Source organism: Scyliorhinus torazame, chromosome 29 (assembly GCF_047496885.1).
Source record: "Scyliorhinus torazame isolate Kashiwa2021f chromosome 29, sScyTor2.1, whole genome shotgun sequence".
NCBI classification, from domain to species: Eukaryota; Metazoa; Chordata; class Chondrichthyes; order Carcharhiniformes; family Scyliorhinidae; genus Scyliorhinus; species Scyliorhinus torazame.
Window position 1 is genome coordinate 28804927 of NC_092735.1, and position 26029 is coordinate 28830955.

General features: G+C 52.8%; 1 protein-coding gene across 1 annotated transcript in view; it reads right to left on the minus strand.

The window, feature by feature from the left end:
- Positions 1-26029, minus strand: part of LOC140404136 (SH3 and multiple ankyrin repeat domains protein 1-like) — a 297425-nt gene that overhangs the window by 167388 nt on the left and 104008 nt on the right. Inside the window, 3 exon segments of the mRNA XM_072492552.1 lie at positions 26-49; positions 3737-3817; positions 8434-8569. Coding sequence (XP_072348653.1) covers positions 26-49; positions 3737-3817; positions 8434-8569 — 241 coding nt within the window.

A 26029-nucleotide genomic window follows, 5' to 3' on the forward strand; every position in this document is an offset into this window, starting at 1 on the left:
TCCCTGTGACATATCCATCACTCACCGGTCTTCCTGTTCCAGGGGGAGGCTGTGGGGGAGGGGAGGGGGAAGAGAAAACAATTTCAGTCGGTTTAGATGTTAAACATGCAGCGATCACACTCCCTACGGCCGCAGGTCCGTTCCGGGATTGTCCTTTCCTCTCGAAGCAAGGCTGGGTTGCGACCGAGTCATGGGTTAGTCAGAAAAAGCCAGGGGGCAGGGGGGAGGAGAAATGAAAAATGAAATGAAATGAAAATCGCTTATTGTCACAAGTAGGCTTCAAATGAAGTTACTGCGAAAAGCCCCTAGTCACCACATTCCGGCGCCTGTTCGGGGAGGCTTGTACGGGAATAGAACCGTGCTGCCGGCCTGCCTTGGTCTGCTTTCAAAGTCAGCGATTTAGCCCTGTGCTAAAACAGCCCCTGAGAGAGAGAGAGAGAGAACTGGGGACGTTCAGGGAGAGAATTCCAGAGATTGAAGACCGAGCCACCGGAAGGCAGGGCCAATGATGGAAATCGGGAATGTGCAAGAGGTCAGAGGTGGAGGAGCGCAGGGAAAGGGTGAAGGGGTTTTCAATACTTGCGGTGGGAATTTTGTCCGTCATTTTCCAGCATCTGAACCTTCGGAGGAGGGGGTGGGTTCATCCACAGGATCAGCCCTGGTTGGTGGGAACTATCTAGTGCTTGACGTAACCCCAGGAGCTAAGACCAGAGGTTGTAAGAATTGACCGTCGATCGACAGGCGGGTCAAAGGACAAGGAGGAAAGTAGAGTTGGGGGTCACATTCGGATCAGCCACGGTCTTACCGAATGGTGTAGCAGGATTGAGGGGCTGAACGGCCTACTCCTGCTCCTAATTCACATGTATGCTCGTCTGTAATATCGAGACTAGCTAGTCAGCAGTGCGCAGCGCCAAATCCTCCCCCCAGCTCCACCACAATGCTGCCAAACCAATGCAGGTCCTCATTCAACCTCATCAATTGTAGCCCTTCCACAAACACACACTTCCCGCACCACCGACGCACAGTGGCAGCCGTGTGCACCGTCTACAAGATGCACTGCAGGAACCCAACAAGGCTCCTTCGACAGCACCTTCCAAACCCACGACCGCCACCATCTAGAAGGACAAGGGCAGCAGATACCTGGGAACCCGACCACCTGGAGTTTCCCCTCCAAGTCCCGGGTTCGATTCCCGGCTTGGGTCACTGCCTGTCTGCACGTTCTCCCCGAGTGTGCGTGGGTTTCCTCCGGGTGCTCCGGTTTCCTCCCACAGTCCCAAGATGTGCAGGTTAGGTGGATTGGCCGTAATAAATTACCCTTAGTGTCCAAAATTGCCCTTCGTGTTGGGTGGGGTTACTGGGTTATGGGGACAGGGTGGGAGATGTGGGCTTGGGTAGGGTGCTCTTTCCAGGAGCCGGTGCAGACTCGATGGGCCGAATGGCCTCCTTCTGCACTGTAAATTCTATGAAAACTTCTATGAAAGTCACTCACCAGCCCGACTTGGAAATATATCGACTGTTCCTTCATTGTGACTGGGTCTGGAACTCCCTCCCTAACAGCACAGTGGGTGTACCTCAGGGACTGCAGCGGTTCAAGAAGGCAGCTCACCACCACCATCTCAAGGTCAATTAGGAATGGGCAATAAATGCTGGGCCTAATCAGCCTAACATCCCGTAAATATATATTCTTTTAAAATTCTGGCTCCACTGTACCTTACTCTCACCAGTCGACCTCCTGTGAAATTTCTCAGAGCAGAATAAACACCCAGCAGGACAGAGCGGTAGTGCTCTGCTGCTAAGGCGGAATGGTACCGGGGTTTAATTAGGAGACGGGATTACACACACCAGGCTGGTATTCTCTGGGATGATCTGATCGAGGTTTTCAGGACATTCACGGAGCTGGAAGAGCGGATCGAGGGAAACCTTTTCCGTTGGTTTGGCCGGGGTGTAGAACTGGGCACGCATGGTCTGAAAATGAGTACCGGGCCCTTCCGGGAGTGAGACAAGGGCCGGGATTTTCCCATCGACTTTCCACCCCGTCCAACCTTTCCCGTCCCACCCGCGGCCATGCACTCATCAGTGCGTTCCTCCGGACTAAGCTTTCCCCGAAAGGATGATCATCGAACACCAACCCCTGCGGCCCCGTGCTGTGGCGCATCGGGTGGTGGCTCTGACTCTGAGCCGGAAGCTCGCGGTTCAAGTCATCCCATACGTTTATGAAGGAAATAGATAGACTTCTCGGCTCCGAAGGCGTCAAGGGGGACGGGGAGAGCGTGGGAATATCGTGTCATGATGGTCGATCAGACATGATCGTGTCGAATGGCGGGACAGGCTCGAGGGGCCGAATGGAAACTTAGGAACAGGGGTAGACCATTCAGCTCATCATTAGGTGGCTTGGCCACGCTAAATTGGCCCTCAGTGTCCAAAGATGTGGAGGTTAGGTGGAGTTACGGGTGTAGGGTGGGAGAGTGGACCTAGGTAGGATGCTCTTTCAGAGGATCAGTGCAGACTCGATGGGCCGAATGGCCTCCTTCTGTACTGTAGGGATTCTATGGAGCCCGCCCTGCCATTCAATGCGATCATTGCTGATCGGGCTTCAATGATGTTTACACCCACTCTCCCCATAACCCTTTGCCTTGTTGTTAATCAGTAATCTATCAATCTCTGGTTTGAACACACTCAATGACTGAGATTCCACAGCCTCTGGGGGAGAGAATTCCAAAGATTCACAACCCTCTGTGTCAGGAAATTTCTCCGCATTTCCGTCCCCAAGTGCCATCCCCTTCATTTTGAAATTGTGCCCCCTGTTCTAGACTCCCCGACCAGGGGAAACATCTCACCCGCGTCTACCCCTGCCTATTCCTTCAAACATTTTCACAGCTTTTCATGAGAACACCTGTCATTCTTCATTACTCTACAGAATACAGGCCCAGTTACGCAAATCTCTCTTCGTAAGACAGTGCCCCCCCCCCCCCCCCCCGGGACAAGTCTGGTGGACTCTTCGGGGCACTCCCTCGATGGCAATAATGTCCGTTCTGAGGTAAGTGGGCCAAAACGGCGGCACACAGCGCTCCAGGCGAGGGCCAACCATGCTCATAGTTTGAGGATAAGGGGTAAACGTCTTGGGACTGAGGCAAGGAGAAATTTCTTCGCCCAGAGAGTGGTGAATCTGTGGAATTCGCTCCTACAGAAAGTAGGAATTAGATATAGCTCTTGGGGCTAAAGCGATCAAGGGATATGGGGCGGGGGGGGGGGGGGGGGGGGGGGGAGGTGGGATCAGGGTACTGAACTCGATGATCAGCCATGATCAGAATGAATGGCGGAGCAGGCTCGAAGGGCCGAATGGCCTCCTCCTGCTTCTCTTTTCTCTGTTGCAATACAATTGAAGAAAGACCTCAATACTCCGCTACCCAAATCCTCTCGCGATAAAGGCGGAAAATGAAATGAGATGAAAGTCGCTTATTGTTGTTCAATAAACGTTGTTCAAGGGCAATTACGGTGGCTTCAATCGGGTAATAATAGGCTGTGGGGCATGCTGGGAGAAGGCCAAGGGATGCCAAACTCGGTCACCGCATCAGGTGTTGCCCCGGCCAAGGTCACCCCCCGCGGTGCCCGGGTGGAGGGTGGCGGTAAAGGGTGTGCCTCCCTGGGCGGCGCCACAACGCTGCGGAGTCGCAAAGTCGGCAAACCCGTCGTAACCCACACAGCCCGTCGAGAGACAAGAGACTCGAATGCTTACCGAGGTCCTCAAGTTCGGAGGTCATGGATTTCGAGCGCAGGGCGATGGCCGGCGGAGTGAGCCGCTTCGTCTGCGTCGTGACTGAAAGAGAAGAATATTTCGGCGGGTCACGTTGGCGTTGGCCGCCGTCACGCGAGAGTCGATGGAAGGTTGCTGTGCTGTGTCACATGGAAGGACGCCTTGGCACCAAAGAGCGGGCGGGGAGGAGATTTGCAGAGGACGTCGCCAGGAATGGAGACTTAACACGGCGGGGGAGAACGGACAGGAAATAGAAACATCAATAAGAGCTGGAAGAGGGCCACTCTGCCCCTCCAACCTGGATGGGGTTGTCCATCTCTGGGTCAGGGAAGGTCAAGAGGGAGGCTGAACGGAGCTGATGAGGGACCTAAATAGATTGGAGCTGGGAAGGGGTTATTCCACATGCAGGAATGGTCAATAGGTAGTGGGCCAGAATTGAAAGTCATCGACAGAAGGGTCAGAGGCGGGCTGAGGTTAATTCTGTTCTGCCCAGAGAGTGGGCAAGGGGCTGGAGTTCAGGGCCAGGACGGTCGCAGAGGCAGGAACTCCCACTGCCTTCAAAAAATAATCACCCGGATCGGTGCAGGAAGTGCCGTAACCGTAACCCAACAGATCACTGACCACAACCTGGATACACATTTCTCGGTCAACATCGGTATGATGGGCAGAATGGCCTCCAAGTGCCGCAAATGTTCCGTGATAACAAACAGAACCAGATGAGGGCCTCCGAAACACCATCTCCCTGATCTCCAGGAATTCAAGTTTGATCCCTAACGTCAGAGGGTCAGTACTGAGGGAGCGCTGCACTGTCAGAGGGTCAGTACTGAGGGAGTGCTGCACTGTCAGAGGGTCAGTACTGAGGGAATGCTGCACTGTCAGAGGGTCAGTACTGAGGGAGTGCTGCACTGTCAGAGGGTCAGTACTGAGGGAGTGCTGCATTGTCGGAGGGTCAGTACTGAGGGAGTGCTGCACTGTCAGAGGGTCAGTACTGAGGGAGTGCTACACTGTCAGAGGGTCAGTACTGAGGGAGTGCTGCACTGTCAGAGGGTCAGTACTGAGGGAGTGCCGCACTGTCAGAGGGTCAATACTGAGGGAATGCTGCACTGTCAGAGGGTCAGTACTGAGGGAGTGCCGCACTGTCAGAGTGTCAGTACTGAGGGAGTGCCGCACTGTCAGAGGGTCAGTACTGAGGGAGTGCTGCATTGTTGGAGGGTCAGTACTGAGGGAGTGCCGCACTGTCAGAGGGTCAGTACTGAGGGAGTGCCGCACTGTCAGAGGGTCAGTACTGAGGGAGTGCCGTACTGTCAGTGTCAGTACTGAGGGAGTGCCGCACTGTCAGAGGGTCAGTACTGAGGGAGTGCTGCACTGTCAGAGGGTCAGTACTGAGGGAGTGCTGCATTGTTGGAGGGTCAGTACTGAGGGAGTGCCGCACTGTCAGAGGGTCAGTACTAAGGGAGTGCCGCACTGTCAGAGGGTCAGTACTGAGGGAGTGCTGCACTCTCAGAGGGTCAGTACTGTTGGAGTGCCGGACTGTCAGGGGGTCAGTACTGAGGGAGTGCCGCACTGTCAGAGGGATAGTACTGAGGGAGTGCCGCACTGTCAGAGGGTCAGAACTGAGGGAGTGCCGCACTGTCAGAGGGTCAGTACTGAGGGAGTGCCGCACTGTCAGAGGGTCAGTACTGAGGGAGTGCTGCACTGTCAGGGGGTCAGTATTGAGGGAGTGCCGCACTGTCAGAGGGTCAGTGCTGAGGGAGAGCTGCACTGTCAGAGGGTCAGTGCTGAGGGAGCAATGCACTGTCAGAGGGCCAGTTCTAAGGGAGCGCTGCACTGTCAGAGGGTCAGTACTGTTGGAGTGCCGGACTGTCAGGGGGTCAGTACTGAGGGAGTGCTGCACTCTCAGAGGGTCAGTACTGTTGGAGTGCCGGACTGTCAGGGGGTCAGTACTGAGGGAGTGCCGCACTGTCAGAGGGTCAGTACTGAGGGAGTGCAGCACTGTCAGGGTCAGTGCTGAGGGAGTGCTGCACTGTCAGAGAGTCAGTACTGAGGGTGCCATACATTGTCAGAGGGTCAGTTCTGAGGGAGCGCCGCACTGTCAGAGGGTTAGCACTGAGGAAGTGCCGCACTGTCAGGGTCAGTGCTGAGGGAATGCTGCACTGTCAGAGGGACCGACTGAGGGAGTGCTGCAGTGTCAGAGGGACCGACTGAGGGAGTGCTGCAGTGTCAGAGGGTCTGTACTGAGGTTGTGCTGCACTGCCAGAGGGTCAGTACCGAGGCAGTGCTGCACTGTCAGAGGGTCAGTACTGAGCAAGTGCTGCACTGTCAGAGGGTCAGTACTGAGGGAGTGCTGCACTGCCAGAGGGTCAGAACTGAGGGAGTGCTGCACTGCCAGAGGGTCAGAACTGAGGGAGTGCTGCACTGTCAGAGGGTCAGTACTGAGGGAGTGCTGCACTGCCAGAGGGTCAGAACTGAGGGAGTGCTGCACTGTCAGAGGGTCAGTACTGAGGGAGTGCCGCACTGTCAGAGGGTCAGTACTGAGGGAGTGCTGCACTGTCAGAGGGTCAGTACTGAGGGAGTGCTGCACTGTCAGAGGGTCAGAACTGAGGGAGTGCTACACTGTCAGAGGGTCAGTACTGAGGGAGTGCTGCATTGTCAGAGGGTCAGAACTGAGGGGGCGCCGCACGGTCAGAGGGTCAGAACTGAGGGAGTGCTGCACTGTCAGTGGGTCAGTACTGAGGGAGCGCTGCACTGTCAGAGGGTCAGTACTGAGGGAGTGCTACACTGTCAGAGGGTCAGTACTGAGGGAGTGCTGCATTGTCAGAGGGTCAGAACTGAGGGAGCGCTGCATTGTCAGAGGGTTAGTACTGAGGGAGTGCCGCACTGTCAGAGGGTCAGTACTGAGGGAGTGCCGCACTGTCACAGGGTCAGTACTGAGGGAGTGCTGCACTGTCAGAGGGTCAGTACTGAGGGAGCGCTGCACTGTCAGAGGGTCAGTACTGAGGGGGTGCAGCACTGTCAGAGGGTCAGTACTGAGGGAGCGCCGCACTGTCAGAGGGTCAGTACTGAGGGAGCGCCGCACTGTCAGAGGGTCAGAACTGAGGGAGTGCTGCACTGTCAGAGGGTCAGTACTGAGGGAGTGCCGCACTGTCAGAGGGTCAGTACTGAGGGAGTGCTGCACTGCCAGAGGGTCAGTACTGAGGGAGTGCTGCACTGTCAGAGGGTCAGAACTGAGGGAGTGCTACACTGTCAGAGGGTCAGTACTGAGGGAGTGCTGCATTGTCAGAGGGTCAGAACTGAGGGGGCGCCGCACGGTCAGAGGGTCAGAACTGAGGGAGTGCTGCACTGTCAGTGGGTCAGTACTGAGGGAGTGCTGCACTGTCAGAGGGTCAGTACTGAGGGAGTGCTACACTGTCAGAGGGTCAGTACTGAGGGAGTGCTGCATTGTCAGAGGGTCAGAACTGAGGGAGCGCTGCATTGTCAGAGGGTTAGTACTGAGGGAGTGCCGCACTGTCAGAGGGTCAGTACTGAGGGAGTGCCGCACTGTCACAAGGTCAGTACTGAGGGAGTGCTGCACTGTCAGAGGGTCAGTACTGAGGGAGCGCTGCACTGTCAGAGGGTCAGTACTGAGGGGGTGCTGCACTGTCAGAGGGTCAGTACTGAGGGAGCGCTGCACTGTCAGAGGATCAGTACTGAGGGAGTGCCGCACTGTCAGAGGGTCAGTACTGAGGGAGTGCTGCACTGTCAGAGGGTCAGTACTGAGGGAGTGCCGCTCTGTCAGAGGGTCAGTACTGAGGGAGCGCTGCACTGTCAGAGGGTCAGTACTGAGGGAGTGCCGCACTGTCAGAGGGTCAGTACTGAGGGAGCGCTGCACTGTCAGAGGGTCAGTACTGAGGGAGTGCCGCACTGTCAGAGGGTCAGTACTGAGGGAGTGCCGCACTGTCACAGGGTCAGTACTGAGGGAGTGCCGCACTGTCAGAGGGTCAGTACTGAGGGAGTGCCGCACTGTCAGAGGGTCAGTACTGAGGGAGTGCCGCACTGTCAGAGGGTCAGTACTGAGGGAGTGCCGCACTGTCAGAGGGTCAGTACTGAGGGAGTGCCGCACTGTCAGAGGGTCAGTACTGAGGGAGTGCCGCACTGTCAGAGGGTCAGTACTGAGGGAGTGCCGCACTGTCAGAGGGTCAGTACTGAGGGAGTGCCGCACTGTCAGAGGGTCAGTACTGAGGGAGTGCCGCACGGTCAGAGGGTCAGTACTGAGGGAGTGCTGCACTGTCGGTCGTGTTCTCTTTCAGTTGGAATGTGAAGCTGAGGCCTCCCTGATCAGGTGGATTTTGAACATTAATGACTCTGAGAAGAGAAAGACAGAACTGTTCTTAGATCCAGAGCCTGATTCATCCCTTAACTCGTCATTGCTTTGTCTATGGGATCGTGCTCTTTGTCTGCCAAGGAACAATGGCTGATGAACTGGTTGTGATGCAGATTGGGAGTCCCGGGAATGCCATTGTGCCAAATGGGCCTTTTCTCCACCCTGGAGGCACCGGCTGCCCGGGGGCAGTTCAAGGGTCCCTACCCGGCCCTGAACGGCCATTGGTCAGTGTGGGAGCCCAGGCGGCGGGTTGGCTATTCGCCTGTGGGCGGCGACCCTCTCCCCGTGCGACGTTCCCACCTTCCCCTAAGCGTCCTACCTTTCTTCCTGGAGGCTTCTTCCATGTCGGGGTTGCGGGTTACCATGACGACCTTGAGCATGAGGTTATTGCCGCCCTGCCGGATCATGTTCACCACCTGCCGGTGCCCCACCTTCACCACGTTCTGCCCGTTCACCTGAAAGCAATGACAAACAACGCAGCTGAGGACCCGGGAAGGCAGAACCCACTCAACCCACAAACCAGTTGCTGGGGCTCAGAGCTTATCGATCCCAGTTGATGTTGCCACTGGACGGGAGGGTCCAGAATAGAACCCTGGCTCTAAGGATCGTAACTGTTACTCGTTTCAGAAAGCGTGGAGGAACAGGGCCACACTGCGGCCAAACTTTTTAAACAACAAAAAAAATCATTTATTATACATGAAAAGTTTGACGATAATTATCTCCACTTATCTCCACAAGTGTAAGCAGGTCTTAAGGATTGCAAAGGTTCCACGGTATATCTCATGCTGTGATGTTTTCATTAAATACACAGGGCTGGATTCTTCGTTGCGTGACGGCGATATCGTAATCGCCGATTCGGCGCAGAATCGGCTCCGACGCCCAAATCGGGTCTGGCGCCGGTCAGCCATGCTCTGCCCCCTCGGAAATGGCATAATCGCATCGCGCGATGCTCCGCTCCCAATGGGCCGCATTTCCGACGGCGCCGGACACGTGCGGTCTCAGCGGTCTGGAGCCCAGCATGGCGGCTGCGGACTGTGTCCAGCGCCGCCACGCTCGGCCGGGATCCGTGCCGCTGGCCGGGGGGGGTGGGGGGGGGGGGTCTTCCACGAGGGCTGGGGGAGGGGGGGGAACTGGTGGTGGGTAGGCAGAGTGTGGCCTGTGAGGTCACGGATGGCGGATCGGGTCTGCACACGGCCGACCGCATGCCGTACGGCGCGACCGCTGCAGGTCGTCAACTGTGCTTATGCGCGGCCAGGGACCTGGACATTCTTCGGCTGTTTTCGGCGCGAGTGCCGGGGGTTTCACCCAGCACCGCTGCTAGCCCCTCTCCGGTCCCAGAATCGGTGAGCAGTCAGCGCCGACTTTTTGGCCGGAGAACTCCCGCTAATTCTCCGTTCAAGCCAGCACTTAGCTGCTGAAGTGGAGAATCCAGCCCACAGTTCCTGTAAACCAAAAGACACCCCACTCTGAAACCAAGTGGCAGATGCCACTCAACTGAACCTCTGTGGATTTCTCCTCAAATTCCACCCTCCTCCCCCAGCTGACCCACAACTTTTACTAGATTGTGGTACGGGGAGCACACGGCCCACTCTACAGGTGTGGTACAGCAGAAATGGAAAAGTATTTTTTAAAGCAAAACAATGTTTATTCTATGAACTCAAGTTAACCTTTTTAAAACATACAGTGAACCTCTTAGCAAACATCAATTCAAATACAACCCCCAAAGAATACAACACTAAGTAATTCTTACTTTCCTTTTAACATCCATAAGACTTAAAAACACCTTTTTACAGAAAGACATCAGGCTTAACTACACAACCGAGAACAGTTACCACGTTGAAATCAGCAAATGGACACTCATAAGCTTGCAGAGATTCACACACATCCTGCCGTGGTTGCAGCTTCTCCAAAACTAAAATGAAACTAAACCCACCCTGCAGCAAAAAGCCTAAAGCGAAAGTAAAAAGCTGACAGACAGCCCAGCTCCACCCACTCTCTGACATCACTGCAGTAATAAACACCCATTTCTTAAAGGTACTCTCACTACAGATATTTATATACACACCCATTTATAAACACCCATTTCTTAAAGGTGCTCTCGCATGACAATACTTTAAACATTCGATATAGAAAAACCGGTGTTTTAAAATTATTTTTATTAAAACGTTATCTGACTCGTTGGGTCCTAATGAGTCGTATGTTCCCTTCCCTCCTCTCCCAGCGCATGGTGAGCCAGGAACAAAGTCGGACCATGCGTATCATGAGGCTTCGGAGCTCACCCCAGACCTTTCCCAGCTCCGCAGAGGCCTCCATTTAGGCCTCAGAACACGTGACACTGCCAGGGATCTCGACCCAGGCTTCTGGAACTCCTGCTCTGGGCAAAAACAAATTCTCAAAGGATAATCGAAGTACGGAACTGTCTCTCCTTCTCGGGGGAAAAAAAGCAACAGACGGGAGCTCAGTTAGAAACGTTAAATCAGAGGTTGGTTCTTTTCTGACAGGCAGGGGAATTAAGGGTTAAGGGGTCAAGGTGGGTGGGTGGATTTAGGATACCTGTCAGCCATGACCTCACCGATTGATGAAGCCAGCTCGAAGGGGTGAATGGCCTCCTCCTGTCCTCTGAGAATGGGGGGTTGTGTTGAACTTGCTTAAAAACTAGTTCAGCCTCAACTGGTGCACTGCGGGCAGTTCTGGGAGCCACACTGTGAAAGGATTAGAAATGTCACTCGCCCAGGTTCTATCCCGGCTCTGGGTCACTGTCCGTGTGGAGTTTGCACATTCTCCCCGTGTCTGCGCCCCCACACCCCAAAGATGTGCAGGTTAGGTGGATTGGCCACGCTAAATTGCCCTTAGTTTCCAAAATTGCCCTTGGTGTTGGGCGGGGTTACTGGGTTATGGGGACAGGGTAGAGGTGTGGGCTTGTACTCTTTCCAAGAGCCGCTGCAGACTCGATGGGCCGAATGGCCTCCTTCTGCACTGCAAATTCCATGATAGGTGGATTGGCCGCGCTAAATTGTCCCTTAATCGGAAAAGGTGAATTGGGTACTCTAATAAAGAAAGGTCACAGAAAAGATTCACGGGAATGGTCGCAGGGATGAAAATGAAAAAATGAAAATGAGAATGGCTTATTGTCACAAGTAGGCTTCAAATGAAGTGACTGTGAAAAGCCCCTAGTCGCCACATTCCGGCGCCTGTTCGGGGAGGCTGGTACGGGAATTGAACCGTGCTGCTGGCCTGCCTTGGTCTGCTTTCAAAGCCAGCGATTTAGCCCTGTGCTGAACAGCCCCATAGGAACTTCAGTTCCAGAGTGTTACGTGTCCGAGTGACACTATTGCCTGGTGCTATGCAATGACGTCTTCGGAACATTTCACAGGCTTCTGGGGAGTTCACCATTGTCCCCTGTTTGACCAGCATCTTGTAAATTAATCCCTTGCGCCGTGTTGTACAAACTCAACATGTGTCACCTCTGATTCTTTCTCATTGCGGCGCCAAACTGCAACGGGATCTGGGCCGTTAAAAGAAAGTGGAAGGCCCAGCATTTACAGGTGGGGGATTTTGTCCAGAAGCAGGAGCCGTCCTTTCCCCACCTGGCGCCCCAGGGGCTACACTGCAAGGTGGTGTCAAGAACACGGGTGGGTGAGGGTAAAGTGTTGTAAATTTATAAGGAGTTGTTGGATTGGGAGGGAGCCCTGATACGGGTAGTGAGGCGGAAGTGGGAAGAAGCCTGGAGGAGAGTGAACGCATCCTCGTCATGTGCAAGGCTGAGCCTTCTCCAGTTCAAGGTGGTCCACAGGACGCACCTGACGGTGTCCAGGATGAGCAGGTTTTTTGAAGGGGTGGTGAGGATGGGCGTGGGCGCTGCGCGGGTGGGCCCCGCCAATCCTGCCCACATGTTTTGGGCCTGTCCGAAGCTTGGGGGATTCTGACAGGCGTTTGCCAACGTTATCTCGGAGGTCTTGAGGGTCGAAGACCCGGGGGTCCAGGGGGCGAGAGAAGCCGATGTTTTGGCCTTTGCCTCCCTGGTAGCCCGGAGACGAGGGACCCGGGGGGGCCGCCGAAACCGGGAGTGTGGGTGAGTGACCTGACAGAGTTTCTCGGTGGAGGAGATAAAGTACGCCTTGGGAGGGTCCGTGGAGGGGTTTGCCCGGAGATGGCAGCCGTTCATCGACTTCTTTGAGAAAAGGTAAGATGTCGGCAGTGGGTTGGAGGGTGGGGGGGGGTGGTGGGGGGGGGTTATTTGGGGAGCAGGAGGCGGGATGGTGGGAGGGTTAGGTATTTAGTTGGTTTGAGCACTTGCAGCCCTGTTGCCTTGTTTTGTTTTATGGTTGTGTTTGATGTGTAAATATATAAACGCCTCAATAAAATATTTTTCAAAAAATAAAAACCGGGAGGAAAGCTCCTCTCAATGACGGATGTGTGAGCCAGAGGAAAGAATCATCGGCGGTGCTCCAGGCCCAGAGTGAGGTCAAAGGAAATGTCCTCCAAGGTAAAACCATTGTATCGGCAAGCAAAAACTCTCAAATAATTCCTCGGACAGCGCAGACTTTGTAGCGGGGGGGAGGTCGGCGAACCACCCGGTCGATCGCGACGGCCGCTAGTGCTGGGAGGGTTTCAAAAGAAAAACGGACGTCAGACAACAAGAGGCGAGTCACCGGGGGCTTAATTCAAATGGAGGATTGGCGTCTTCACTGCACTGTAGTGGGTAAAGCTGCGGAGATCGTGGACGCGGCACTGAAACGAGCCGCGGTACGCGGACCTACGGGGACTGGCCACTCTGCAACCTACTGCCTGGGAATCAGACACAGCTGCTCTGCGCCTGCGCTGCGAGTCTGTCTGCTTTGAACAGAGAGATAAATAAACAGCAGCAAAAACAGACTGACGGCTGAGTACCACAGATGGGGAGTTGCCACCCAAAAATGGCGGCAAGAAAAGGCGCCATGGACGGGTTTGATGAGGAGGAACTCTTATGAGGAATGGTTCCAGTCGTTCCTCAAGGCCAATCAGACACCAGCAGACCGCCGCACTGCGACCTTTCTCAGCTCAGCTGGGAGGAGAACATTCGCGTTGCTTCAGAATTTAGTCCACCCAGCTCAAAACGCAAACAAGTCACGTGATGAGTTAATGACTGTCTCTCCCCACCCAGTATTCACAGCTAACAGAATCCGCTTTCACCACCGCGCACAGGAGCAAGGGGAAAACATTTCACAATCACTGCGAAAGCGGGCAAAGTACCGCGAGTTTGGCCAGACCTTGGATGATACACTTTGTGACCGATTAGTTTGTGGAGCCATCCAAAGGAAATTGTTGACTGAAGGTGCATTAACCCGAAAATCTGCTTTCGACATCGCAACGTCGATAGACGTTGCTGCGAGAGAAACTTCGCTGATTGGAGTTCGAGCTAAGATTGAAATTGAAGTGGTCAAGGACGCATAACGAGGAGGGCGTTGCCCAATCGCTGGTGGTAACAGGTTCAATGACCCCCTATTTTCAGTAACCTCTCGAGTTCTTCTTCCACTTTAGCTCGAATAGCATAGGCGTACGGTACCCGCTTTCAAACACTCACGCAAGCTGTCCTACCCAGCATCTTGAGTTGACAGTAGAAAATGGGAGTATTGTCGTAGGATATTAGAATAATCCTTCCACCATGTCTACGAAGTAGAATTCAGTAACAGCTGCACGAGGATTATCCCGGTGTAGTTGGAATGAGGGAGTTGAGTGAGAAGTACTTCTGGGTTCCAGAGGTTGGGGTTATGCCAATCCTCCACTCCCACCTTTACATACACGGGAATGGCCTACCTGGCCATGGCAAGGCATCCAGTCGAAGGACACATGATTTTGGTCATGGTTGACGCGCATTTGAAGTGGCCGGACGTTGCCGTCGTGAAATCGACAACTACGGGAGAGACCACAGAAAGACTTGACGAGGTGTTTGTCAGATTTGGGCAAACGGAACAAGTTGCAAGCGATAGCGGTGCTCAGTTCGCATCAGCTGAACTCAAGGACTCCCTAAAGGGTAGGCCTCTGCCATCCGGCTACCAACGTTTGGCTGAATATTTCATACAATCGCTCAAGACTGCCGCAATGAAGGATTCGAGGGATAAAGGTTTTCTACCAAAACACGTCAATAGCTTTCTAATGGCATACACAAACACGGCGCATTCAGCAACGCAAAGCTCACCGGCTGTGCTGGTGTTCAAAAGGAAACCGCGCACACATTTCGGCCGTTTGACTCCCCCTTCAACTTCATAGACAGCCAGGCAACAACATCTGGCGCAAGGGGCTAGAAGGGAACATCCTTCCAAATGCAGAGTCTGTGGGGAACTTGTTCTTGCGGGATATTACACCTCAAGCGAAAAATGGACTCCAGCAATTCTATTGGCCAAAACGGGTCCGATATCTATACTGTACAATCTGACGATGAAAGAATTTGGCGTCGGCACACTGACCAATTATTGCCCATTTGGGTGAGAGTACAGAATCTGTACCAGATGTTTTCACCACAGAGAGTATGGACAGCGACATGCCCGACTTGAAGGCTATAACTGCCAAAATCTGTTGCGACAGAGTCATCTGCGCAACCAGAGACAGGTCCTGAGTCAGTTTCGCTAGCTGTAACACTGGCCAATGTACAGGAAGACACTCCTGGTACCCCTAAGAGCCAACGTTGTGCTCCGCCAAAACGAAACAGACCTCCACCCAAGAGACTGTCTTACTAATATACATATGTACCGTAATGCAACAATGTTAGTGATGGCATAATGTGTTGGATCTGTGTTAAAGTGTTTAAGTAAAAATGCTGGCGGCACTAAAGGAGTGAAGAGGGAGGAGTGATATGTATCAGAGTGACACCATTCCCTGGTGTAATGTCACGTGTTACGCAATGACGTCGGAGGAGCGTTTTGTGGGCTTTTGTGGAGTTCACCTGTGTCCCCTGATTGACCGGCATCTTGTAAATAAACCCCGTGCACCATATTATACAAATTCAACATGTGACACCTCTTTGCGGCTACAACAGGGAACATAACACATGGGTAGATTGGAGAAGCTGAGATTGCTTTCCTTGGAGATAAAAAGGTTGCGAGGAGATTTGAAAGAGGCGTTCAAAATCATGAGGGGGTCCGGGCAGAGCGGATAGGGAGAAACTGTTCCCATTGGTGGGAGGTTCGAAATCGAAAGAGGCAATGAGAACACGAGGAGAGACGCTCTCACGCAGCGAGTGGTTGGGATCTGGAATGCGCTGCCTGAGAGAGTATGGGGGAGGCAGGTCCAATCCAGGCTTTGGAGAGGGAACTGGATTATTATCTGTAAAGGGAGAATGTGGAAGGTTACGGGGAGGAGGCCGGTGAATGGATCTGAGTGAATTGCTTATTTGGTGAGCTGGTGCAGACACGATGGGCCGAATGGCCTCCTTCTACGCTGTAAAATTTCTATGATTGTGGGCTCGCAGAGTGACAGCCACATGACGAAGATCCAAGAGTAACGCTCTTAAGGCTTAAAAAGAAAGCGTTAGCGGGGCATTTGTGAAAGAAGGAAAGGCCGATTAGTCAAGGTTAATGGAATCTGCTGCGTCTTTTAATGACTTTAAAAGTGTCAAACTTAGTAACCTCGCTGGCATCATTCCCCAGGCAACACTGTAGTGTACGGCACGATTTCTGTCTCTGCAGAGCCCTCCTTACCTGTGGACATTCCCTGGTCGCAACATTGTGAACAGGTTTGCAGGAGCGACAACTGTTCTCTTTCTTGAAGAGAGGGTTCGCGAGCAAACCCTATCCCCTCGGCCAACAAAGGGCTACAAATGATTCTGCTGAACATGTTTGAAAAGCAAACCCCCTGCCCACCCCCACACCATTCACATGGACATCGCCACAAAATGGCCTCCCTCGCATACACCGTGGCGATGAATGTCACGTTGGGTTTTAATCTGAATCGTAGCAAATGCTATCTAATGCTACCTCCGTTGCCTGAACAATGTGTCACATCCCAACACAAGGTGGTCGTTCAAGATGGCTGTTCAAGATGGCCATGCAAGGTGGTCGTTCAAGATGGCCATGTAAGATGGCCGTTCAAGATGGCCATGCAAGATGGCCGTTCAAGATGGCCGTTCAAGGTGGCCGTGCAAGATGGCCGTTCAAGATGGCTGTTCAAGATGGCCATGCAAGGTGGTCGTTCAAGATAACTATGCAAGATGGCCACCAATGCCCATCTGCGCACAAGTAGAAAACCTCTGCTGCGACCAGCCTTGTCCCCCTCCCTCACGTGGTCATCCTCAGAGACACCGTGAAACTATATTTTATTCTATAAAATACTGCGCACGCATTTTGAAACTGTGGAAAGGTGATAAGCAGGAAAGGTGAAGCATTTAATGAAATAGGTCACAATCTCTGTCTCGTGGATTTGGAGGTGTGTTAACTCCATGGAGCCATTGAGGATGCCTTGAGGATAAATGAAAGGACCCCGTCGCCCACATAAAAGGAGCTGTGATGTTTTGAGCAGCGCCATCTTTGGTCCTGGCCGCTGCCTAGTCTTGTCACTGGCAATGGCGTCATGGAGTAACACACCCAAACTGCAAATGCAGCCTTGCCAGTGACCCCTGACCTCGTTCTCTTGTTCTCCTGCAGTCAGCGAACCCGTGGGAGCGCCATTAATAAGTGTTTGCTGCATGAGTGGCAGGTACAGGGGCATGATACTACTCGGCGCTCTCACCCTCCATTAAGCCCCCTCCCTAAGTTGACCGGCACATGCCCATCCCTAAGGCAAAGCAAGACCCACGGGAATTCGAAAGGCTACTGTTATCCCGTCAGTTCATTCCCAGTACTCCAAATAAAAGCATCCAGTCACGGTTGCATTGCTGATGGTGGGAGCTTCCCCTGAACGAATTGGGCCGCTGCACCCCCAGCGACATTGAAACATTTCATTGGATGTGAAGTGCTTTGGGAGGCCCTGGGAACCGTGAAAGGCGGCAGGCAAATGCGGGAGGGGGTTAGAAGTGGCTCCACATTCCCCATGTCGACATCAGCGTTTTCCATCTCTCAAGCTCTCGGATTTTCTGTTGAGCAAGGGTTAGAACACAGGTCGATCCAGGAGCCAGCTGGTTGTGAAACGTAAAGAGGGAAAGCCCTTCTGATTTCTCGGAGGGTCATTCCCCGCCCCCCCCCCCCCCCCCGCCCCCCTCCCCCCGCCCCACCCTGCAGTGTGCGAGGAATGCATTCGGGCAGATACTGCTCCTGTTGGACTGATGCCGGAGAGGAGATTTGCTCACTCCGCGTGACCAGTTCGACAGGCTCATTCTGAATAACCGCTTGGCCATTTCCTCAGGTCGGCTGTGCAGCAGACCCTCCGTCGTCGCCCCCCCCCCTGTTGAAAATTAGGTGAGCCTGGCTTTGGTCCTGTAGCCATCTGGGATGGCCACTTACAACAAGAAACATGGACGTTCGCAAAACCTAAAGGGAAATATGGGCAATGTAAGATTCAGGCAGGCACAGAGCTTGAATGTATATTCATAGATTATCATAGACTTTACAGTGCAGAAGGAGGCCATTCGGCCCATCGAGTCTGCACCGGCTCTTGGAAAGAACACCCTACCCAAGGTCAACACCTCCACCCTATCCCCATAACCCAGTAACCCAACCCAACACTAAGGACAATTTTGGACACTAAGGGCAATTTATCATGGCCAATCCACCTAACCTGCACATCTTTGGACTGTGGGAGGAAATCGGAGCACCCGGAGGAAACCCATGCACACACGGGGAGAATGTGCAGACTCCGCACAGACAGTGACCCAAGCCGGAATCGAACCTGGGACCTTAGAGCTGTGAAGCAATTGTGCTAACCACCATGCTACCGTGCTGTCCTAATTCATGAGCAGAGAATCCGGACAGCATCGAAACCCCCAACCGATTAGCATTTTAATGGCCCATCTCCGTAAGACAAAGGATTGATACTCGAGTAACCGATACAAGTCCAGACATTTCGGCGCCACTCCCTTTACTCAGGAAGCATCAACAACAGGGTCAATGACCGCTTAGGACACGCCCAGCCATCAAGGCACCCACCGCTTTATTGGCTCAGATCGAAGGCAGTGATCGAGAACTGCCCAATTAATGGGGTCCAAACATAAGGACCACCCAAAAGAGCGCGAAACTCCCCAAGGATAAAGAGAGAGACCGCCATGTGTTCGATCTCTTTTGAACCTGGTGCTCCGGCAACGTCCATCTCCAATCGCAGCACCACCAGAAGCAAGTTCAAGTTCAACGCCCGCCCGCTACCAGACGAATGAGCCCAGCTGAGCAGCAGTTACTTCTCCAGATCCAGCCGATCCAGATTCGAACAAAGGGCTCTGTTCCACTGACCTAAGCCGGGTGCCCAAAGTTAAGTACAGGTTGTCATAGTTGTTAGGTGTAGTTTAACTAGTAGTGTTTATGTTGCATGTGTAAATTAATCTTGTGTGTAAATAAAGTACCATTGATCTTGAACTAACTAACTGGTTGTTTGGCTCTTTGATCGATGCCCGGTTGAACCTTGTCATTTGATACCTGGCGACTCTGAAAGCAAGGGCAACCTTATTGACTGCCATATTTAGAGCAAGTAAAGATAGCAACGGTCCTTTTCTTTATTGTTCGTTCCTGGGACGTGGGCCAGGCCAGCATTTCTTGCCCATCGCTAACTGCCCTCAGGCAGGTGGTGGTGAGCCATGTACAACTGAGTGGCTTGCTCAACCATTCCAGAGAGCAATTCAAAGCCAACCGTGGTACTGTAAATCGGGAGTCACACGTAGGCTGGACCAGGTAAGGAGGGTAGTTGTCCCCTTCATGGTCAAACAGTCCATGCTCACCAGCGCAAAGGCTCACCCCCCCCCCCCCCCCGAGTGTCAAAGGCCCGGAGTTATGAGGAAAGAGCGGGTCGCTCTCTGAAGAATAGCTGACCAGGAAACTCTCCTGCTCTTAGCGTCTGCCGTCAAGCGTATCGGGAGGATTTACAGGCCGATAACCAACCTGTTCGGCCACGTTAGTGAACGCATCTCCTGTGGCCTTCAAGTCCTGGATTGGGACATGAACCCTGAACTTCTGACGCAGAGGTAGGAACGCTGCCCATTGCGCGTCACATCCGCTGTCTGGAACTTTACAGCTGGGAAGGGAAGTTCCTGGGAGGCGGCCTTGTGGAGATTTAATACAGGTGGGGGGGGGGGGGGGGCTACAGAAATGTTTATGTTAAACTAAAGTTCGAGAGTGGGGCTGGAATGAGCCCAAACTAGTGAAAGTCAAACGAATGGAAGGAAGTTCTTCTTCCTGGGAAGATTAACCAATTCGCGTGAAGGTGAGGTTCTTAATTTGACGCGACAATGGAGGCGGGGAACGTTATCTCTGGGGAAGAGTGAATGAAGAAGGGCTGCATGACCTTCCTCATCTGCAATTACCTCATACGCTGGAGAAAAATGGCGCCCTCGGAGAAAGGGGGCTGTCGGGGAGAAGAGGGGGAGGGGTTCCCCAAGGGTCGCCACAGAAACAACATCTAGCCCGGGTCAGGAGAGGGAGGGAAAAGAGAGAGAGAGAGAGAAAGGCAAAGCTGAAGACACCAGTTGGTGGATGAACACATCCTCCATCAAACACAAGGCCCCCGTGGAGTCTGGAGTCATCATTCCTCATGAATGTGCAGCTGTTGTGGAAGCAGACTGAGAATTTTATACAAACGCCAGCTTTGAACAGGTCCTGTGTGGAGCCAGGCGAACAGTTTTGAGAGGGGTTGACATTGGGCGCCGTCAAGGGTGTTGTTACTCATTGTCAGGGTGGGCGTGGAGATGGCGAGCGCAATGAGAGCAATCCAACATGCTCATGGCACAGATGGGGCCCCAAGAGCGAGCGCCATGCCTGGCCTGACTCAATCCATCAATCAGATGCCATCTGCTCCTCCTGTGAGCTAACGCCTCGAGCCAAGGACTCAATGGCACCGGTGAATGCCGACGCAAGCCCCACTCTCTCCCTGAGCTGCGGTTTCACGGGTGCTGGAGGTGGGCCCTCTGCCAGTCCGCTCCGCGACCTTGCCCCGTGATTGACAGCGCCGTGACAGGTGAATGTCAGTGGAAGGCAACATCCACCATCACACTCTCTCCCACCGCCCTCCCCCTCCCCTTCCACTTATCCTGAGCACAGAGGAAGCTTGGTGAGAGAGCCAAGTGGGGAGGCTGTGGCGTAGTGGTATTGACACTGGCCAAGTAACCCAGAGACCCAGGGTGACGCTCTGGGGACCCGTGTTCGAATCCCACCATAGCGGATGGCGAAATTTTAATTCAATAAAACTCTGGAATTAAAAGTCGAAATGATGACCACGAAACCATTGTCAATTGTTGTTAACAGAAAGTGGGCCAAATTGGCACTATCGAGGCAGGGAGCTAGGGCCAGCAGATCTGCCACAATCATAGTGCCCTGTGCCTCAACCTTTGCCTCAGGTGACAGGGTTCGATAGCTGGGCCTGCCAACCACAGAAGCAGATCCAAGGCAGTCGCCAAAGTGGGCGAGTGCCAAGGCAGGCGATCGGAAGGCCTGTCTTGGTTCTTTGGGCCTTACTCTCAGTTGTTGTTAGAAGTTGTTAGGTCGTCCTGCTCTCTTCACACTACCTCACCACCCCCCCCCCAAAGTCAATTTGTGCCCTCACCTACTCCGCACCTTGCCCTCATAACCTATGCCTTCCATATCAATTCACCCCTATCAATAGCTCCTCATAACTCCACCCACCTCTGTGCCAACACATGCCCCCTACCCACCCCATGTCCTCTCTTAGCCTCATGCCAACTCGATGCCAACTCATATCCTCACCCCTGTGCCACCTCAAACTCTCCATGCCACCTCAATAGCCACCCACTCAGTATCCACCATGGACCTCAGGAGCCACGTGAAGATGAAAAATATAAACTTCTAACATTTAATGCAACTCTCGCACTCATAGGCATTTGATAAATGAAAAGGACTCCCATGCATAAACCGCATTCAAAGCCTTTAAATCTCAAGTGATTAATTGCTTATTAAAAAAAACTGTGATTCAGAATGCACATCAAAGACAGCTAATCGGTTAATAGCCTCTGTAAACTGTCAACCAAACTGAACTCAAAACCCCAGCGGAGACAATTGTAGCTTTTGAAACTCAGCCAAGCATGCAAGCCCTTGGGAAACGTCAGCAAAGCCTTTGTTGAAACTGTACGAACACACAGTATTTTTTTCCTAATGTACACCAGATGGTCTGTCAATCAAAGCAGTCAAAGAGATTGTTTTATAAATGTTGCTGACAGCTTAAGCCTGTATTTTAAAAAATGTTTAACGAATGGGAGATTTGGTTTAAAAGTCAGATCAAGACACGTAAACACACCCTACCCACCTTTCAAGACTGTTTACCTCTCCTCCATCAATTCAAGGCTCCCACACTACGAGTTAAGGCTTTTGGACCAGTGCAAATGGGGCCTGTTTGAACACAGCACTGACTTCAGATGGCCCTGTTGAGTTCACGTTTCGCTCACGTGCGAATCGGATGTTCTGATTTCAGGAAGCCCCGTGCCAGCAGTGATGGACACGGGTTTCGCACTCACATGCCTTTTGCTTGCTAATTTCCGTCATTGAAATCTGCCTCGGACCCTGTGGGAGACGAGCGGAGCGGAATGATTCTTTCGGGCTCTAGTGGGTGTGGTTGCGTGCGGGAGATCTGGACGGCAGGAAACCTGGGAACCATGACTAGGAATGGAGATGGAGCTCACCCAGCTGATAGGGGCAGGGGGAGGCCAATCGCACCCTTGAGCCTGGTTTCCATAGCGAGTAATTCCTGGAACAGGTCGCTAGTCTGTCGCCAGGGGCTTATAGCTTGAGGGGCGCCACTCCGCATCAAGCGTGGCTGACCAGGAGTCTCTCCCGCTCTTACCGCCATTGGCGACTTCGGAAGGACTTGCAGGTTGGCGCACTCAACCTGTTTGGTCACGTTTTGAACGTACTTTCCTCGGCCACCCAGTCCTGGGGTGGGGCTCGAGCCCGGAGCTTCCGGCTCGGAGGCAGAGACGCTAACCCGTTGCGCCACCAGACCTCCAGTGTAGCGCCCTTACCCAGCGGAAATCCAACAATTTCAGTTTTGAGATTTTCGATTGACCGCGCCAACCTCAAAATAATTTAAGGATGCACCCACTAGTTCTGGAACACCCACCCCCCCCCCTTTTCCCCCACCATCCTAACCTCCCCCCAACTTCCCATCCCCCACACAAGAGAGAAAATGGTTTCTCCCCATCTGTCCCCGCAAATCCTTTAATCTCCCGAAACAGTTTGACGAGATCGACCCTCTGTGTGGTATTATCATAAATGTAAGGACTGCAAGGGTTAATGAAATGTCTAGATCAGCCACTAGATGGAGCTGGAGTCACAAGTAATATAAGACATTGATGCTAAGCCTTGTGGGGAGAGAAGTGTAGGAGTTAGCTGGAGTGCAGACTGAAGGAAAGATAGTGTGAGTAAGAGCAGATCATAGTTTATAATAGTGTAGTGATTAGGGTAGCATGGTAGCACAAGTGGATAGCACTGTGGCTTCACAACGCCAGGGTCCCAGGTTCGATTCCCCACTGGGTCACTGTCTGTGCGGAGTCTGCACGTTCTCCCCGTGTCTGCGTGGGTTTCCTCCGGGTGCTCCGGTTTCCTCCCACAAGTCCAAATATGTGCAGGTTAGGTGGATTGGCCATGCTAAATTCCCCTTCGTGACCAAAAAGGTTAGGAGGGGTTATTGGGTTATAGGGATAGGGTGGAAGTGAGGGCTTAAGTGGGTCGGTGCAGACTCGATGGGCTGAATGGCCTCCTTCTGCACTGTATGTTCTATGTTCTAGTTGTATGTGAGTGTAGATTATATGTTAATTATCAACTGTGTATCATTTAGGAGTATGTGTCGAATCCAAATTAGCAGTGTTAATAAAGTTATAGCTTTGTTCAAGTTAAAGATATTTGGTGGTCTTTGTGAACACTACGCCAACCATCCTGAATTAAGCAACACAAAGAACACCACACTCTGTATTGATGGAGGCACTCCAGGAGAACACCCCTGCTCTTCTTCCATGGGATCTTTAATATCCACCTCCAAAGGCAGATGGATGGGGCTTTGGTTTGAAGTCCCATCTGAAAGATGGCACCTCTGACTGTGCCGCACTCCCTCGGTACCGCGCTGGAGAGCCAGCCAAGAACGAGAGTTCAACGGGTGTCAGGATGGTCTGAGGTGCCAGCATCAAGGGGTAAAGTGTACAGTGAATGGTAGAACCCTCAAGAGTATTGACAGTCAGAGAGATCTAGGTGTACAGGTCCACAGGTCACTGAAAGGGGCAACACAGGTGGAGAAGGTAGTCAAGCAGGCATACGGCATGCTTGCCTTCATTGGTCGGGGCATTGAGTATAAAAATTGGCAAGTCGTGTTGCAGCTGTATAGAACCTTAGTTAGGCCACACTTAGAGTATAGTGTTCAATTCTGGTCGCCACACTACCAGAAGGATGTGGAGGCTTTAGAGAGGGTGCAGAAGAGATTTATCAGGATGTTGCCTGGTATGGAGGGCATTAGCTATGAGGAGCGATTGAATAAACTCGGTTTGTTCTCACTGGAATGACGGAGGTTGAGGGGCGACCTGATAGAGGTCTACAAAATTAAGAGGGGCACAGACAGGGTGGATTGTCAGAGACTTTTTCCCAGGGTGGAGGGGTCAATTACTAGGGGGCATAGGTTTGAGGTGCGAGGGGCAAGGTTTAGAGTAGATGTACGAGGCAAGTTTTTACACAGAGGGTAGTGGGTGCCTGGAACTCGCTGCCGGAGGAGGTGGTGGAAGCAGGGACGATAGTGACGTTAAGAGGCATCTTGACAAATACATGAATAGGATGGGAATGGAGGGATACGGACCCCGGAAGTGTAGAAGATTGTAGTTTTGACGGGCAGCATGGTAGGCACAGGCTTGGAGGGCCGAAGGGCCTGTTCCTGTGCTGTACTTTTCTTTGTTCTCTTTGTTCTTTGTTGTAAAGAATGGGATTTCGAGTTTCTGGAGCACGATTTCAACCGACGACCTTCAAACTGAAAGGCGAGATTGCTAACGGCAGTGCAGCACTACCCAATGCAGAATGGAGCCCCAGGAAGTCTATTTTTTAAATTATTCCTTCCTGGCACATGAGTATTTCTGGCAAAGCCATCAGTTATCGCCCATCCCTATGTGCCCCCCCCCCAAGATGGTGATGAGACATCTTCCTGAAGCGCTGCAATCCATGGGTTCACCCAATCTTGTGGTGTTATAATGATATCAAACACCTATTGGTCATCAGGGATTGTGTAGGTACAGATGTGGATTCATGTATTTACAATAGGCGCATGGGAACTTTTATATACGTAAAATAAATTAAAGACATCTGTTTTTTACGCAGAGGGTAGTGGGTGCCTGGAACTCACTACCGGAGGAGGTAGTGGAGGCAGGGACGATAGGGACATTTAAGGGGCATCTTGACAAATATATGAATAGGATGGGAATAGAAGGATACGGACCCAGGAAGTGTAGAAGATTGTAGTTTAGTCGGGCAGTATGGTCGGCACGGGCTTGGAGGGCCGAAGGGCCTGTTCCTGTGCTGTACATTTCTTTGTTCTTTGTTCTTTGTTCTTTGACATCAGCAGCAGAGGAGTGTGCGTGTGTGTATCTCTGTGTGTGTCTGTCTGTGTGTGTATGTGTGGGTGGGTGTGTGTGTATGTGTGGGTGGGTGTGTGTGTGTGTGTGGGTGGGTGGGTGTGTATGTGTGGGTGTGTATGTGTGCATGGGTGTGTGTGGGTGTGTGTGTGGGTGTGTATGTGTGGGTGGGTGTGTGTGTGGGTGGGTGTGTATGTGTGGGTGTGTGGGTGTGTGGGTATGTGTGTGTGTGGGTGTGTATGTGTGGGTGTGTATGTGTGGGTGGGTGGGTGTATGTGTGGGTGTGTATGTGTGGGTGTGTATGTGTGGGTGTGTATGTGTGGGTGGGTGTGTGTGGGTGGGTGTGTATGTGTGGGTGTGTATGTGTGGGTGTGTATGTGTGGGTGGGTGTGTGGGTGGATGTGTGGGTGGGTGTGTGGGTGGGTGTGTATGTGTGGGTGGGTGTGTGGGTATGTGTGTGTGCGGGTGTGGGTGTGTGGGTGGGTGTGTGGGTATGTGTGTGTGGATGTGTATGTGTGGGTGTAAGTGTGTGTGGGTGGGTGTGTGGGTGGGTGTGTATGTGTGGGTGGGTGTGTGGGTGGGTGTGTGGGTGGGTGTGTGGATGGGTGTGTATGTGTGGGTGGGTGTGTGGGTGTGTGTGTGTGGGTGTGTATGTGTGGGTGTGTGGGTGGGTGTGTGGGTATGTGTGTGTGGGTGTGTGGGTGTGTGTGTGTGTGTGGGTGTGTATGTGTGGGTGTGTGGGTATGTGTGTGTGTGTGTATGTGGGTGTGTATGTGTGGGTGTGTGTGTGGGTGTCTGTGTGTGTGTGGGGGGTGGGTGTGTGTGGGGGTGTGGGTGTGTCTTTGTGAGTGTGTGAGTGTGTGTATGGGTGCGTGTGTGTGTGGGTGTGAGATTGTGTGTCTATCTGCGCGTGGGTGTGTCTGTGAGTGTGTCTGTGAGTGCGTGAGTGTGTATGTGTGTGTGGGTGGGTGTCTTTGTGAGTGTGTGAGTGTCTGTGGGGGTGGGGGGGTGTGTGGGGGTGTGTCTGTGGGTGGGTGTCTGTGGGTGGGTGTCTGTGAGTCTGTGTGTGCACATGTGTGTCTGTGAGTCAGCATATGAGTGTGGGTGTGTGCCTGTGACTGTGTGTGGGTCTGTGTCTGTGTGATTGTATGGGTATGTGAGTGTGTGTGTGTGTCTGCGAGTGTGCGTTTGCGGGTGTGTCTGTGAGTGAGTGTGTGTGTGTCTTTGTAAGTGTGAGTGTGTGTGAGTGCGT